The sequence below is a fragment of the Cydia strobilella genome, chromosome Z (genome assembly GCF_947568885.1).
Source record: "Cydia strobilella chromosome Z, ilCydStro3.1, whole genome shotgun sequence".
In the NCBI taxonomy this organism is placed as follows: domain Eukaryota; kingdom Metazoa; phylum Arthropoda; class Insecta; order Lepidoptera; family Tortricidae; genus Cydia; species Cydia strobilella.
The window spans coordinates 38,111,627-38,129,219 of NC_086068.1; the positions used below are offsets into that span (position 1 = coordinate 38,111,627).

Consider the following 17,593-nt stretch of genomic DNA (forward strand, 5'->3'; position numbering starts at 1 on the left):
CGAAGAGGGGAAACGAATAGCGCAACCGTCGCTTTCGGTTGGAAGCCGTGGCTCCGGGCGCCCTGTACACTCTTGGGCCAGAAGGGTCGCTGAAGATAGGAAGGAGTGGCGCGAGCTTGTGAAGGCCCTTAGCACCTCTGGGGTGCCATAGGACAACAACAACTAGTGTAGATGGTGGTTACTGCCCTAAATATAGAATACGTAGAGGAATACTGGAGAGGAAGGAGTAATAATTCAGACAGATCCATGGAAAGACTAGTATTATGCTTGAAGATCGAAAATGGTGACTATAGATAATAGATTTGGACTCAGGTTAGAAGTCGGAAGGTATATTTAAATAACAAATGTTTGAAACATCGCAAATTTGATATCAAGTTTGACTTTGAACGTTTCAATACAAGTTGCACTTGTAGTAAGATTCTATGGGAATTGGGAATATGACATGCGTTATAACACCATGAGTTTGTACCTAGCTGTTAAAGCTATATAGATAGTAGTGACGACATAACAGATAAGATTGACAGATATGACAGAGAAGACAGAAGTGAGTTGAACGCGAAGTACTCGGTCTTATAAGACTTCGCAGGTTGAAAGTAAATAAGTATGTATATGACGTATGTACAGAGTTATTGTTACTAGAAGCGGTACAAGGCAAAATACCAAATAAATTATGCATAATAAGCTTGGTGAAGTAAGTTAGTTACCTACTTGAGTTAGTATTTACCTGACGATCATCACCAGTTGCGCTCAAATACTAGATAAAGGTTTGACAGAATTTGATATGAATAGTGATTGTCTTTATAGTGAAGATATATGTATTATGGTTTGCAACTTGCAAGCTATCAGTTTATATTTTTACAAGAGTAATAAAAGTTAATGGACGTGAAAGATAAAGCTGGCTAAGTCTCGAGAATCTTAATAAAAATGTGTACTTAGAGCAATGAAAAGTATCTAGTTTTAGAGAAAGTATATAGAAAAAAAAGGGATTTCATTGGACTTGATAATAATTTGATTTAGTAGTTGCAATTATTGCTGCAATTAAATGAAAAATTAAAGTGAAAAATGATTTATTTGGGTATCAATAATGCAGCATATTACAAAGTAGAAGAGACAAGACATTTTTAAGACAGCCAGTTAGACAGCCTAGGAATAGTATCCTGCGCCCTAAAATAGGTAAATCTGTCTTATAGGGATCAGGGAATAAACCACCACTAGTTCTAACAATGCAGCAAAGGCTGGTTGTGTACACAAGTTAAAATTAGATACCGATGGTCAGATCGCTTACTTATATACGTATACAAAATCAGTTATTGTTGGTGGCAACAATTTTTAGTTTAGCAAGGATGATAGAAATATGACATTTCACTTGTCTAAGTAACAGAATGAATAAAATTAAGTTTCTACTGATGATATTTGATATTATCTTACATTGACGTAAAGGCGTATCTAGCAGTGCTTTAGTAATTTTAAAAGTGCATTACTAATTCAGAATTTTTATGTTACGGTATATTTGGAGAATATAAAATAAATAATCATTATAAGAAAGAAATGAAATGATTTGAAAAAAGTAATAACGAATAAGTCATTACTTTCGTGTGAATTAGTAGCCATTGACATGCCTTGAAGTTACAAGACACAAAATTTTATTATCTTAAGGCAAAATTAACATCACTATAATGTAGAGAATTGTATATTGGATGATAATCAGTGACAGCGATGTTATTCAAGGCGGTAAAGAAGTTTCCGTGTGATTTGTAGTATGAATACCTATTATGAGATGAGTAACAAAAGTATTATTAATTATTAAAGAGTCAAGAGTAAATAAATAGGCCCTAGCAACAAGCACTTTTAAATAAAGATCAGAGGAACCTATTAAATAAATATTGTAACAGGCAAGTTGTAATTATGTTATGCTGAGCTGAATACAAAACTGGTGGTCATGATAATTGTAACGTAGGCGTAACGTTAGGAGTGAAAATCTTTTAGCTGTAAAGATTAATACATGAATATGTACATTCATTCAACAAAAAGTGAATATTAAACGTAGAAACTGAAAACGTAGTATCCGAAGTTAAACAATTTTTGAGAAGAAAGAATTGGCATTGAATTAAATAAAAGAAAATTATGTTTTAATAACCGACATAAGCAATGTTTTGATCTATCAGGAAACAAAACAAATTATGTGCACTAAAAACTGAGCCTTGTTTTTTTATATATTTTATATAGTTATTATACGAAATTAACAACAGATATTAAGAAATTTAATTGACTAGTATAGATTGAACGTTACGTACACTAAATAAACGAGCGTTACAACCTAAGTGAAAATGTTGGACTCATAGTATATAATAGTAATGAGAAACAGAGACGGGAATTAATTACTGGTTAGTTACAGGAACAAAGAGAAACAGAACAGAAGACCGAATGTCATATTATTCGAGTGGCGATACATCATAAATTTATTTGACACATTTGCTGATCACGGAAATTTATCAATTGTGATACGTTCGTTACGTCTTGAAACCAAAACTGTTTAATTTTTGATAATTGGTGGAACATATAAAACGGATCTAACTCTTGGTTATAGGGTTCGTGCGCCGGAGTCATGCACGATGTTGGATGGCCGAATGTCATGATTTCTTTATGTTTATATGATATATGGGTAGTTGGGAAAATACCTGGCAACACGGTAGGTAGCTAGGTAGTGGGGCACGAAAGCCAGTTGGACTGGCTCGTGAGACTCGTTCACTTGGATCGAGGCAGTCAAAGAGGACACATCGTGAAGGATCAGTCAAGTCAGAGTAACTGCAAGTACCTCCATTGGTGTATAGGTAATAATTAGAGTAACCCATAAAAGCTGAATCTTCACAGTCGCGTTGTCCCGGCATTTTGCCACGGCTTATGGGAGCCTGGGGTCCGCTTAGCAACTAATCCCAAGAATTGGCGTAGGCACTAGTTTTTACGAAAGCGACTGCCATCTGACCTTCCAACCCAGAGGGGAAACTAGGCCTTGTTGGGATTAGTCCGGTTTCCTCACGATGTTTTCCTTCACCGAAAAGCGACTGGTAAATATCAAATGATATTCCGTACATAGGTTTCGGAAAACTCATTGGTACGAGCCGGGGTTTGAACCCGCGACCACCGGATTGCAAGTCGCACGCTCTTACCGCTAGGCCACCAGCGCTCAGGCTGATGAAAGAGCGAATTTGCATAATTTGAACAGTACAAAATGGTTTTAATTTAAATATACCTAGGTGCCTCTGATTGGCCGCGACACATGATATGTGGAGCGCAGTGGCGTAGCTAGGCGTGGGCGAGGTGGGCCGTCGCCCACGGACTCGCGCCCCTCGCGAGGCCCTCGCGCTTCTTGCACAGTGAAAGAAAAGGGCCTCACAGATGCGATTTCGCCCACGGCTAGATTAGTTCACGCTACGCCATTGGTGGAGCGCTGCTATTGTAGGTTAAGCCTCCGATTGCGAACGCAACTTTTTATTTATATAAAAATATTCCTTATGCAGTAGCTAAACGCCGTCGGGCTCGGCTAGTATTCGGCGAATACTCGGCGAATACTAGCCGAGCCCGCCGGCGTTTAGCTACTGCATAAGGAATATTTTTATATAAATAAAAAGTTGCGTTCGCAACAGTAAGAGATGAATATAACCCAACCTGCCAAAACCCAGCTACCTTTAAAAAAAAATGACCGCGCAACATTATTAATAACCGCCTGAGATAAGACCTATAGACCTAACATAAGCAACGATCAACTAAACGAAATAAATACTTTTTATTGTTGACATTGTCTACGTAAAATGTACCGTATACTTACTGCGTCTGCTTCAGCCTTTTCTTCTGCTGCAGCTTGGTGCATGTTATCAACAGTTGCCTGCATTTCAGGAACATGCTGTATTGGTTCAGACTCTAATACTGGAACAGCCTAAAAAGAAATAATAATTCAAAAAGGATTTTAATGTTTATAGGTTAAGTAACTTTTTGATATTGTGTTTTCTGTATTCGCTGTTGTGGCAATAAATACATATTCATTCATTCAAAAAGTATAATAAAGGCTAGACTTAACAAGAAATGTTCGGAAATTATTATTTCTACATACTAGATTCTTATCCTTTAACCATAGATCTAGTATATTTCTATAGATGCGGCCTACCGCGTGCGCCCGTAAGGGATAGACATAGATGACGTCATAAACGTGGGGATACCATATTGGTATAAATTACCCCAATATTTTATATCTCGTTGGGGCGATTACCCTGGAGGCAAAGTTAGCTTGTTTGACGGTATTAAAAAATTGTTAAATAAAATGTCAATGGGCCGTTCTTTTTAGGCGTATGAACAACGAAATACCTCCTATAATTCGCGCACGTGGTACGAAACTAAACATGTTTAGTAAATAAAACGTAAAATAAAATGTATTATGGGTTTTAATTTAAAGAAATCACAAATCGCAATCACACCAATTAATGTACACCACATTTAATCTTCACAACATTTGTTTTTTTTTTTTAATTAGAAGTACGAAAAAACTTCGAGGTCAAAATTACCCATAAAATTATGATATTTTCATCTGGTAGCCCGAACATGATTGTTATGCAGCTAAATTAAGAAGAAGTTTAAAAATGGCTGACCTCACACTCCTACCTACCTACGTAATTTGGGCGGATAATTTTACAAATAATGTTTTGTTAATTTGCGTAAATAATTGTGATATTTTTATTGAAATCGTTTGATTGTACATTGCTTTGAGTGTAACGTAATTTTACGATGTTATTCTCACATATTGCGTTAAGAGGAAGGTGTAAAATACCGTACTTACGTGTGAAAGGTTATGATCTCATATTTTTGCTCAGAGCTGCTATTGCAGCCGATTACAGAACAATTCACCATTATTTTATCAAAGTTCAAGCATTCAAAACGCTAACCATCACTATATTTCATAAGAGAAAGCACAATTTCATGCAAAACAACAATAATTAAACAAGCAACGAACAAACATGACATGTCACGTACTTATTTGTTTGCCACAAATTCGGTTGTGGCAGCGGTGGAAAAGTGAAACTGTGACAAGGACCAACAATAACAGAGCTTTCTCTGCTACTCCTACTGAAAGATACATAAGACTATCCCGTTCGGTCATTTTCCCCCACCCCTCATGACCGATCCAGTTATACTAGATTCATGCCTTTAACGCATCAATGCATGATTTTTTTCCTTTTTGCCTGCAATTAATATATGTCTTACATAATTGTTTACTGATTCTGGGAAAAATAAAATAAAAATTAAAACATCGATTTTCACTGCTTACCAGTGTTAGAATTTACATAGCCTTACATAGGGTAATTCATAATTTATGTAAATTTATACAATTATTGGTAAAAGATACATACAAAGATATATACAAATTCTAACTACCATTAGAAATTTATACTATTTGTAATATACCAATAATAAAATTAATAAAGATTTTAAATATAAATAATTACAAACCCCGAAAAACCGCCTAAATTACATAAAACAAATCATCAACTTTTCCAAATTTTCCTTTTTTTCCGCCATTTCGTCTTAAAAGAAATGTAAGTTTTTAAAACTTAAATACTGCGCAAATTGAAAAAAAAAAAAAGCAACGGATAGTGTAATAATTTACGTTCAAAATAATTATACAGGACCAAAATTTGGTCCTATTTAATAGATTTTATCTAATTATGTATAAAATTATATGTTTTTTGTTGTGTACATACATATACAGCCGCCTCTCGATATCCCGCGGCAAGCTATCGAACGTTTGCTCGCGCGGCAGCCGCGCGCAATGGATACATTGGATACCGCGCTGCTGCGCGAGGCGTGAGCCAACTCGATCATTGCCGCGATGCCGCGCTCGAACGTGCCGCGCGACGAACCATTTATTGCCGGTTTTTGGCCGCACGGCAAAGGAATGTTCGCGCGCAGTTGGGACGGATGAAGGACGGATGTGTATATATTTAGGGCCCTCCACACCCGTGCGCGAATCGCGCCGCGAAGCCGCGAACGCGAGTGTGGAGTCTAGTTCGATAATCAGCTAAATCGACTCCACACTCGCGTTCGCGGCTTCGCGCCGCGCAGTTTGGAGCGGGCTTTTCAGTTGGCAGACATGGATAATGAAGTGTCGAACTTTAATTAAATTAAACACCTTTTTCGAACTTTCCGTTTCGGTTTCTTGTGAATAATGTTGTAAATAATTATAAAAGCGGCAGCTGCACGTTTACTACGTGATACGTCCATGGTTGCCGAGTACAAACTGGTCGATGATCGATCGTCGGAGTCGGATCGCGTGCTGCGCGCGGCTGCCGCGCTATAGTTCAAAATGGTGCCAAAAATGGCTCGCGAGCCAAAATACAGATTTACCGCGGTCGAACAATGCTCGCGCGGATGTCGCGCGATATCGAGACACGCCTTTAGGGTTAAAGGACATCGTTCATAATACTAAGCCACTGAAAAGTGCTCCCAAATTTTCAGCTCATCGAGCTTTGACGTTCGGAGAGTAGCATGTTTTGGTGAAAATGTACCTATTCAATGGCGTTCTTCACCAATTTTAGGCGCTCGTGGTATAAATAAGGTACTTGGTATACCACGTAAATAAGATGCTTGGTATAAGTAAGTAATGTAAGTATGGTTTATGGTGGGCAACAAATAAACTCGTCCAATCATATTGTCGACATCTATAGGATCCTACCATCTATGACTTTTTTTTTTTTTTTTTAACATTTATGGCCTGGATGCGAGTCCTTTAAGCCAATCTATGACTTTGGTTTGACAAGTTTTCACTATGATATTGATGCATCAAGGCGGTTTGTTTACAGGTGGCCTACCGCGAAACGCGAAATTCGAAATTTCTCTATCGATTGAATATGCAAGAGTGATAGAGGCAGAAACCGAACTTTCGATTTTCGTGTTTCGTGGCAGGCCCTGTGATTATGCTAGTGACGCCCTATACGCAGAGTTTTGCGTAATATTCCCTATTACAGGTCAATTATATAAATATAAAAATAGGTGTGCAAAAAGAAGGTTGCATGTGGTGTGTTGCATTCATTGATCAGTGACCTGTTTGCAGCGGTGCATGCAGGAGCAGTGATGGCGCAGCACGGGCTCCGCAGCTGCCACCACCTGCTTGTGCTTGTTGCTCTGCTCACTCTGAACAAAAACAAACCAATATTTACATTTTTGACAGCTGTTACTAGAAACTAAGAACCATAAATATTGAAATATTGTCTTTGTAAATGATTTATTTTGAGATACTATGTTTTATCAAAAAAAAATTGTTTTCCAATACATACCTATCCAGAGCTGCTGTTGCTCAGAAAAAAATATCAATCATGAATGACATGACATTTTACATTAAACTCAAGATTTAAAGATATCTAGAGATTGTGATTTTTAAGATAGAAGTGACTTAAACAAATAATAAGTTTCATCGTTCAGTTAATTAAGTGTATATTATTTTGCTAAGTGTGTAATAAATTCGAAATAGTAGGGCAATTAGTATAAGGAAATATAATAATGAACACATATCGGGGTTTTCGGTGCGGGAATGATTTGAGTAAGAGTAGAGATAAACAGGTTAGTCTGAGGTAACATCATATTGTGATTTGTGCCTAATAAATAACGACCTCTCTGTGAGTTTTATACACACGATGATATTATTTTATTTCACCACACAAGCTCATAGACCCTCTTTATCTTTCAAAAAACGGAAGAGAAAGTTGCATTTTATCCACAAGAGGGGCAAAGTAATTTGATGCAAATTTGGAGTTGATTTTTAATGTTGGCGAGTAGAATGAACTTTTAAAATGATGATTTTCAGTGATAGATCTTAAATAACTTTTATTTGTAATGTTTTACAGTTAGTATTTTCCTAATTTTCCTAGTGTTGGTGTGGTGAAAAAAATTGTGTTTCGCTTGGTAACAAAGAATGTTTATATACATATAATAATATAATAATAATATAAGCCCTTTATTCCAAATAAATAAATTCATGAAATTACATTTAAATTAATTAACTTATAAGATAATTATATAATATTTCAATTTCAATTAGTATTATTATTATTATTTATTTATTTATTTTGTGAAGTTTATTTGGTTGCCCAATGTTGGGCAAAGGCCTCCTCCATCAAATGCCATGACATTCTGTCGGCCGCCAGTCTTGTCCAGGTATGGCCCGCAAACAGTAGTATCTCATGATTCCATCTGCGCCGGGGACGACGCTGTGGTCGTTTGTCTTCACGCGGCCACCAGTGGAGTACCCGTTCGCTCCACCTTCCATCTTGAGCTCGGGCTACATGTCCTGCCCATCTCCACTTTGTTCTGCAGGCTACATCCACCACACATTTCAGCCCTGTCCTCTGCCTTATGTGGCTACTCCTTATTCTGTCATGGAGTCTTAAGCCCAGCATACTTCGTTCCATTGATCTTTGAAAGACTTGTAGTTTCTTAACTGTCGCTTGAGTAAAGACCCAGGTTTGGCATCCATATAATACAACAGGCATTATTGTGTTTTCAAAGACTTTCTTTTTAAGTTTTACTGGTAGCTTAGCTTAGTATATACATATAAAAAATATTATTTTTAGTTTAATCTTTTGTTTAATAAATTATTCATTAGGTAGAAACCTGGTAGAGTACATTCTGTTTTTTGGGTCAATACCTACTCTTTGGCTAATGTCAAACGTTTCTGCACCTAAAACCCCAATGTATGATAATGAATCCTATTACTATTAGAAAAGACATAAATTGCCCAAAATCCACGAACCCAAATACAGTAGAGCCTGCTTAATATATTTATTTCTCACATAATGCTATAAACTGGTCCCTCCAACTGTTATTCATTGTTTTAAAGGCATTTTACTGAATAGAATACAGTATAATTATTATAATTGGTTTTACTTGATAAATAGGTTTTGGAGTTTTTACAGCATGGTAAGACTAAAGTCAGATACGGACTCAATGTTAAGTAAATTACAATTCAATCCATATCCACTTTTGACACAAAAAATATCATTATGATTTGACTAATTTGAAAGTAGCACATTTTGAAACATCATCAAATTGTTGTTGAACTTGTCATCTGTTTCATTTCATCAAAATAATTCGACCAGAGCCTTATTTCAATTTATCTCCAATCCTTGCAGGTCAAAAATATGTTCAAAATTCTCTAATGCCATCTATTATTTGAAAACCTTGTCTTACATCTTAGTAAGTCCATAATTATCTTTTATAAAATCTGCTTGATAGATACGGATAGTTATTTCACAACAATATAGTATGTTTACTAAGTACTTCAGTTAAAATATAGCATTAGCATAATAATTTAAATATTGAAATAGTTAGTAGCAAAAGTTTAGCATGTTTATAAAGGATTTCAGGCACAATTCTTGAATAAGAATGATGATGAGGATGAGTATGACTTTAATTTTAATGTATTATTTTAATCCTTTATTATCAGGCAACAAAGGCCAATTTGCAACCTTACAGCATGCATACATACAATACAAAATATCTTTATTCAGTAGTATATATATATATGCTTACATTTTTGTATACAACTATATAGTAAACAATAAAATAATATAACCTTAAGAGACCAAAAACCATTTAGTCAACAAAAGTTTTTTGCTGTATCACCTGTATTCTGTAAGATTCGGCAGATTCCCACAAAACTGCCACCACATTATTGATTCCGCAGTGAGCTATGGAACCTTATCTCACAACGGAATCACTTTAGTCTTGCCAATAAGAACTCGGAAACTTGTTGATTGATCATCACATTCAATTACTGTTCTTTCCAATAACATTTTAACCATATCTTTTTCCACATATTTGATGGCAGAACTTGAATGGATACTACTTCATAGAGAACTTGAGTGGACAGTACTTTATAATTTTCATAAATTGTGGCGGCGAGCCAGATGATGCTCTAGTGCCATTAAAAAGACGGCAGAGCCAACCTGTCATACAACATCGACAATCAAATTACATGTCCAAGAAAGAGACATATGTCCAGCAGTGAACACGAATATACTGCCAGGAAGAAGCGAGTGTTATAAATTATAAGTTTCAAAATTCTCTTACCATTTCAACGAAATTTGGGTCGGTGTAATTATTCAGTTCATTGGCCATATTCACAGCTTCAGTGAGCTTTTCGTGTCCCACTGTGGCATTGTTCATAGTTTGAGCCGCGTTTAGTAAATGGCTGGTAGCAGAATCTCTCTGTTGACCGTCTGGACTCGAACTCACAGCTAAACCTAACTTTGCTTCAAGTTGTTCAATTCTACTTTGTAAAACTGTGATTGGATCCATTTCAGAAATTACCGAAACAATTCAATATAAAAAAACAAAACCAATAGCAATTTGTTAACCCGAGGACTGCAAGTAATGTGTGGTAATGTGATTTAAAAAAATCACGTATAAAAGTAGCAGTGAATTCTTATTTCTTTTCTTGAATTAAATATTTGACACTGACATACATAAACCAAAAACAAAAAAAAGTGTAGGGTTTTGTTTTCCAGCTAGTCATTATGGCTTCTACAAACGTCACCGATAATAGCATATGATCATAACTATAGTTGGTCAAGCAAATCTTGTCAGTAGCAATGTAAAGCAAACTAAAGTAGGGCGACACTCAAAGAGCAGTATTCATGCAGTAATGCGCTAAGAAAAGCAGCAATGTACATCGAAGTCATCGAACCACAAAATGTTTTTTTTTTCCGCTGAGCGCGCTCTCAGAATAATTACTAAAGAAGCCGGGCAAAAATAAAAGCTTGGTACAAGATATCGTATTCACAACACGTTATTACTTTTTGTCTATGAGTGAGTGAGACAACAATCCGCAAGTTCTTTCGTTTTTTTCAGTATTGTCATAAGATGAACTGAGGGAAATGTCAAATGGTCCTATGTGGTTCTATAATATAATCCAGCCAAATAAAATATATGTTCGTTATTTCACAGGTAGGTGTGAACTGTAACAACTTGACATAGTCGTATTATTTTAGTTGAAATATTTCGGGATGTTTCAGCGGTCATCTTGGTTTATTTTAATTATATTGTTGCTATTCCTGAAAGATTGTTGGAAAACGTGCTGAGTTTTTATTTGTAATAGTTTGAAGTTCCCTTTGTGATAATGTCTTGTGTGATCGAGGGCTGTAAATCGCATACAGGAAGAAAAGAAAATACGCACGAACCTTACCTATACCTTTAATCGGTGAGTTTTGTTCAATTTTGAAGAAATTAATTTATAGGACCCTAAACATAGAAATCGATATGTTGTTTATGTAATTATTACATGCATTCAAGTCTATATAGATTTTTGCATATATTTTCGAACTTTTCTGCCATAGACCTAGCATTACATAGACCAGCTATACGCGTGCGCCCGTAAGGGATAGACATAGATGACGTCATAAACGTGGGGATACCATATTGGTAAAAATTACCCCAATATTTGATATCACGTTGGGGCGATTACCCTGGAGGCAAAGTTAGCTTGTTTGACGGTATTCAAAAATTGTTAAATAAAATGTCAATGGGCCGTTCTTTTTAGGCGTATAAACAATGATATACCTCCTATAATTCGCGCAGGTGGTACAAAACTAAACATGTTTAGTAAATAAAACGTAAAATAAAATGTATTATGGGTTTTAATTTAAAGAAATCACAAATCGCAATCACACCAATTAATGTACACCACATTTAATCTTCACAACATTTGTTTATTTATTTTTTGGAATTAGAAGTACAAAAAAACTTCGAGGTCAAAATTACCCATAAAATTATGATATTTTCATCTGGTATCCCTAACATGATTGTTATGCAGCTAAATTAAGAAGAAGTTTAAAAATGGCTGACCTCAGACTCCTACCTACCTACGTAATTTGGGCGGATAATTTTACAAATAATGTTTTGTTAATTTGCGTAAATAATTGTGATATTTTTATTGAAATCGTCTGATTCTACATTGCTTTGAGTGTTACGTAATTTTACGATGTTATTCTCACATATTGCGTTAGAGCAAGGTGTAAAATACCGTACTTACGTGTGAAAGGTTATGATCTCATATTTTTGCTCAGAGCGGCTATTACAGCCGATTACAGAACAATTCACCAGTATTTTATCAAAGTTCAACCATTCAAAACGCTAACCATCACTATATTTCATAAGAGAAAGCACAATTTCATACAAAACAACGATAATTAAACAAGCAACGAACAAACATGACATGTCACGTACTTATTTGTTTGCCACAACCTCGGTTGTGGCAGCGGTGGAAAAGTGAAACTATGACAAGGACAAACAATAACAGCGCTTTCTCTGCTACTCCTACTGAAAGATACATAAGACTATCCCGTTCGGTCATTTACCCCCACCCCTCATGACCGATCCAGTTATACTAGATTCATGTTTTCTGCTAAGTATGAAAGGTTATATTTTTGGCATAGTGATGTATCGACCTCAGATCAATAACCTATCGACATTTACAGCTTTCTTATAGTTTGGCCCAGGACTGTCTCATTTTAATTGATGAGTACAGTCAAGGGCATAAATATATATACATTCCCAAAGTCTCAAAAATATGTGTACGCTCAGACAATAAAATCGTGTTCACATATTTTTAAGCCATTTGTCTGGATCGATATTTTTGCCTTCGACTGTACCTATAGTTTTCTTTGTTCTTACTTACTGACAGATTGTGTTTGCCAGACTATAGTTTAATACTAAAAACCGGTCAAGTGCGGGTCGGACGCGCGCACCAAGGGGACCGTACTTTTTAGTATTTGTTGTTATAGCGGCAACAGAAATACATCATCTGTGAAAATTTCAACTGTCTAGCTATCACGGTTCATAAGATACAGCCTGGTGACAGACAGACGGACAGCGAAGCATTAGTAATAGGGTCCCGTTTTTACCCTTTGGGTACGGAACCCTAATAAAAAAGACATTAATGATCATTGATGAATGTTCCTTTTATTAATATTGTTGGTCACAAAACTCAACTTTTTATTTCAGATTTCCAAAGGACGAGGAATAGGGGATATTACTGCAATGTTCTGCCACCAGAGTGCAGCACTAGCTTTTTTAGTGCACCGTAGAGTAACTTATTCATACTGTACCTTTAACAGGTTTTTGACAAGTTTTCAGTGGACCTACCGGAAAACTCGAATCCGAAATTTCGTTATCTAGCTGCCTCTTTATCGCTCGAATACGCACGAGTGACAGAGATGTTAGATAACGAAAGTTCGATTTTCTTGTTTCGCGATAGACCCTCAGATTGTGATAGTGGCGCCACCTACGCCGAGTTTCGCGTAATATTCCCTATTATTAAATAAAAAATATATATTAAACGAACGTTTTTTTTTTTCATTTCCTATTTGGTACAGTCAGCTGCAGAGAAAAGGTACCCCACGTCCATACTAATTTACAGAACTTTGTATGCAGGGGGGTGCCTTTTCTCTGCAGCTGACTGTACATGACTAGAAACTATACTTAGTCTTTTAGCATTAGAAAAAACGGTAAACCATTTCCACGTGTCTTTTTATTGACAAGTTTTTTTATAAATATAGCAATATTTTACTTATGAAAGCAAAAGTATGTAAATGATCGTATATTATATTTGTTGTGACTTATTTTCAGTGTTTTTCGATAAAACGACACGTTAAGATCTCTCGCCTTCTTTCTAATGATAAAAAAACGAGAGGTATAGTTAGACGGTTCTCAGTGGTAGACTGCAAATCAGATAAAAGCTATATTAGGTACATGCATTAATCCTCATATCAGGCGGCTCTTTGATTCCAAGGATTGCATAATTTTTATATTTTTTAATGATTCTCATCCTTAATGTTTGAGCTCCACCAGTTTGTTTCTTTGTTAGGACCTTTTCTACTTCTTGTTCTTCCGAGATGTTTTTCCGCTGCCGTTATGCAGGTTTTCTCAGTTACTCCACATTTCGTTCGCTGAAAGGTTTTCACCGTCGTTCAAAACCTATCATAACCTGTACTTCTTGTGCCAACGTGACCATTCAGATCTCCTCCCAGATGTAGCATTTCACAAGGTGGAATTGCAGTAATAAGATTATGTAGGTCTTCCCAAAATGCCTCCTTTTCGCTGTCAGAACAACCCGTTTGTGGTGCATAGGCTGATACAATATTAAAGCAAGACTGATTCTCCAACGCTATTTTTACTGACATTAATCTGTCGCTGACCCTCTCAACTTTAACAAGTCTATTGGTCAAATCCTCCGACAGGACAATGCCTATGCCATTTCTGTTCGCCAGGGATCCATTATATAAAAGCTTATACCCTTCGCCGATCTTTCTTGATTTTGACCCTTTCCACTTGGTCTCTTGAAGACAACATGCATCTATTTTCCTTCTTTTAAGGACGTCGCTGAGTTCAGCACTTCTGCCTGTCATAGATCCAACATTCCATGTGGCCAGTCGTAGAGATGCGCTTGTGTAACTTCGACCGTCGCTTCCGGGGGACGCCCTAGTATAGCAGCCTCGATCGTCGCTTAAGGGGGACGCCCTAGTGGTTAAACGTTTTTCTTTAACTTGCACTTTCATTAGGATAAGGAGATTTGTAATGGCTTTGTAGTTTTACGGCCGGTTGCCACCTGACGCCAAGGCAGTAATCCTTCTTAGGACTGCGAGCGCCGCCGTTGGACAGTGCTTGTCTCCTCCGCCGCCAACTCTTTTGCATTGTCCTGCCTGACAACACAACTCCAACACTGACCTAGGTCCCTTATCTTCAGGGTTAGCTCAGCCCTGGGCCCCTGCCCCCATAGCCAGGCGCCTATATGGATGGCGGCGCCAACTCGCCATGTCACATCGTCGTTATCGGATATTGTGAGTTTTTCTTGGAGATGCACATGCCACCGTGCAACCCACCCACATCCTGATGACCCTGCCGCCTCGGTCCGGGACTGCTTATTTGGTATTGAAAATAACCTTATTCGCAGCTATCCTACATACTATAGGATGATTCCACTATCCGCCACCTGTGGACCCGGTAGTTAGCTGAGGCTCGCCACTACAGTTACATCCCTAGCAAATTATCAAACTTATGACACCGTACGTAAATGAGAAATAACAAGCATATATGCATCTCTTTTCGGCACATTATCTAATTCGTAAGGAAGTAAAGTACGGGTATATATATTTGCGAAGCATTTTTGCCCGACTTCTATGCTTTAGTCATTATTCTGAGAGCGCGCTCTTCGTATATACGTCAACTTAAATTGCCGCTCGCGGTTTATGAATGAATGAATGAATGTTTCTTTATTCAGGCAATAGACCCATTACATACAATACAATAAAACATAAAAAGAAATACGGTAAAAATAAAATAGAATAAAAATATAATAAAATAAAACTCACTAAAAACTAAAAAACTAAACTACTTACGGTTCGGTTGCTGATGCGCGGACAACCAATGCAGGAAAAACGCATTTTGGTAAATGTTTTCATTTACTGTCACAATAAGCCTATTATTAGAAATGCGTACCCTGTTCCAGAACGACGCTATTCGGTTTCTAATAATGGCAAAGAAGTCAGGTACCCTGGCTTCAACAAACATCGCTGACGCACTGCAGAACCGTGGTTGTTTGGTCAGAATTCGCAAAGCGTCATTGTACTGTACTCTAAGGATGCTGTAAGCTTTTCGTGTATATTTCGTCCATAGTTGGCAAGTATAAAAACTTTGGCAATATGCCCGAAATAGCACAAGCTTAACTTCCCTAGAGCACTTAGCGAACCTGCGCGCCAGCATATTACTACGTATTGCCAGGGCCCTTCGTTCACGCTCCATGTCTAGATCGTCCTGCATGTTATCGCATAGTATATGTCCTAAATACTTGAATTGTCTTACAACCCGCACTGATTCACCATTTAGAAATACCGGTGCCACTCTCTCCGGACCCTTACCATATCTAAAAATTACCATCTCGGTTTTAGCCGTATTGTATTTCATGCCATTTTTTTAAGGCAAAGTTCTGGCAAACCGCTAAGAGCTTTATCACATGGATCGGTTAAATATTATTAAAATTAAAATCTAAATCCGTGAGTATAACATGGATCGGTCATGAGGGGTGGGGCGAAATGACCGAACGGGATAGTCTTATGTATCTTTCAGGAGTAGTGACAGAAAGCAATATATTACTTTTTGTCTTTGTCATAGTTTCACTTTTCCACCGCTGCCACAACCGAAATTGTGGCAAACAAATAAGTACGTGACATGTCATGCTTGTTCGTTGCTTGTTTAATTATTGTTGTTTTCTATGAAATTGTGCTTTCTCTTATAAAACATAGTGATGGTTAGCGTTTTGAATTGATAAAATAATGGTGAATTGTTCTGTAATCGGCTGTAATAGCCGCTCTGAGCAAAAATATGAGAACATAACCTTTCACACGTAAGTACGGTATTTTACACATTCCTCTTAACGCAATATGTGAGAATAACATCGTAAAATTACGTTACACTCAAAGCAATGTAGAATCAAACGATTTCAATAAAAATATCACAATTATTTACGCAAATTAACAAAACAATTATTTTTAAAATTATCCGCCCAAATTACGTAGGTTGTTTGTGGTAATATGTCAGCAGCAGCTACTCAGACGAGTCTGAGGTCAGCCGTTTATAATCTTCTTCTTAATTTAGCTGCATAACAATCATGTTAGGGATACCAGATGAAAATATCATAATTTTATGGGTAATTTTGACCTCGAAGTTTTTTCGTATTTCTAATTCCAAAAAATAAAATAAACAAATGTTGTGAAGATTAAATGTGGTGTACATTAATTGGTGTGAATAATGTGATTGTGATTTGTGATTTCATAAAATTAAAACTCATAATACATTTTATTTTACGTTTTATTTACTAAACATGTTTAGTTTTGTACCACCTGCGCGAATTATAGGAGGTATTTCATTGTTCATACGCCTAAAAAGAACGACCCATTGACATTTTATTCAACAATTTTAATACCTTTAGAGTTTTGAATGATTCACGGTTAGTTTCACTAGACTTATATTGACCGGGACCGTGAACATGATGCATGTAACTGCGTCCAAATATCGGGAGCTCACAAATAATACAAAAGATAATCACGGTCTATAATTTTAATACCGTCAAACTTTGCCTCCAGGGCAATCGCCCTAACGTGATATCAAACATTGGGGTAATTTTTACCAATATGGTATCCCCACGTTTATGACGTCATCTATGTCTATCCCTTACGGGCGCACGCGGTAGGCCGCATCTATGTAATTATGGATGGTATAGAAAGGATGCCAATCTCTTTTGGCAGAATTGTTGCAAAAGTGACCGCTTTCAGCTTTAAATAATAGTTCCTAATCTCTCCGGTGGCGCTAGTTAGGCTCTGGGACATGAGTATAACATGAACCAACAAATAACCCGACCAAATAACGTAGGTTGTTTTTGGTAGTATTTCGGTGTATGGTGGCGCCGCCTAATTACTGTTTTTTGATGGACACTTTTCATACATAGAGATTTGGCTCCTTTATATAGTCTCCATGTATGTAATGCTAGGTCTATGCC

At 36.8% G+C, this 17,593-nt stretch overlaps 1 protein-coding gene across 2 annotated transcripts in view; it reads right to left on the reverse strand.

Annotated features, from left to right (window-relative positions):
• LOC134754943 (uncharacterized) overlaps positions 1-10,413 on the reverse strand; it is a 246,828-nt gene extending 236,415 nt beyond the window's left edge. Inside the window, exons 1-3 of one of the 2 annotated variants that reach the window (XM_063691426.1) lie at positions 10,114-10,412; positions 7,090-7,179; positions 3,771-3,934 (exon numbers count right to left, since the gene is read on the reverse strand). In XM_063691426.1, the coding sequence (XP_063547496.1) occupies positions 3,785-3,934; positions 7,090-7,179; positions 10,114-10,341 (468 nt within the window). In that variant the 5' untranslated portion in view covers positions 10,342-10,412 and the 3' untranslated portion in view covers positions 3,771-3,784. Of the gene's footprint in view, positions 1-3,770; positions 3,935-7,089; positions 7,180-10,113 lie in introns of both variants that reach the window. The other variant, XM_063691425.1, reaches the window with a different exon arrangement.
• Between the last annotated feature and the right edge of the window lie 7,180 nt (positions 10,414-17,593).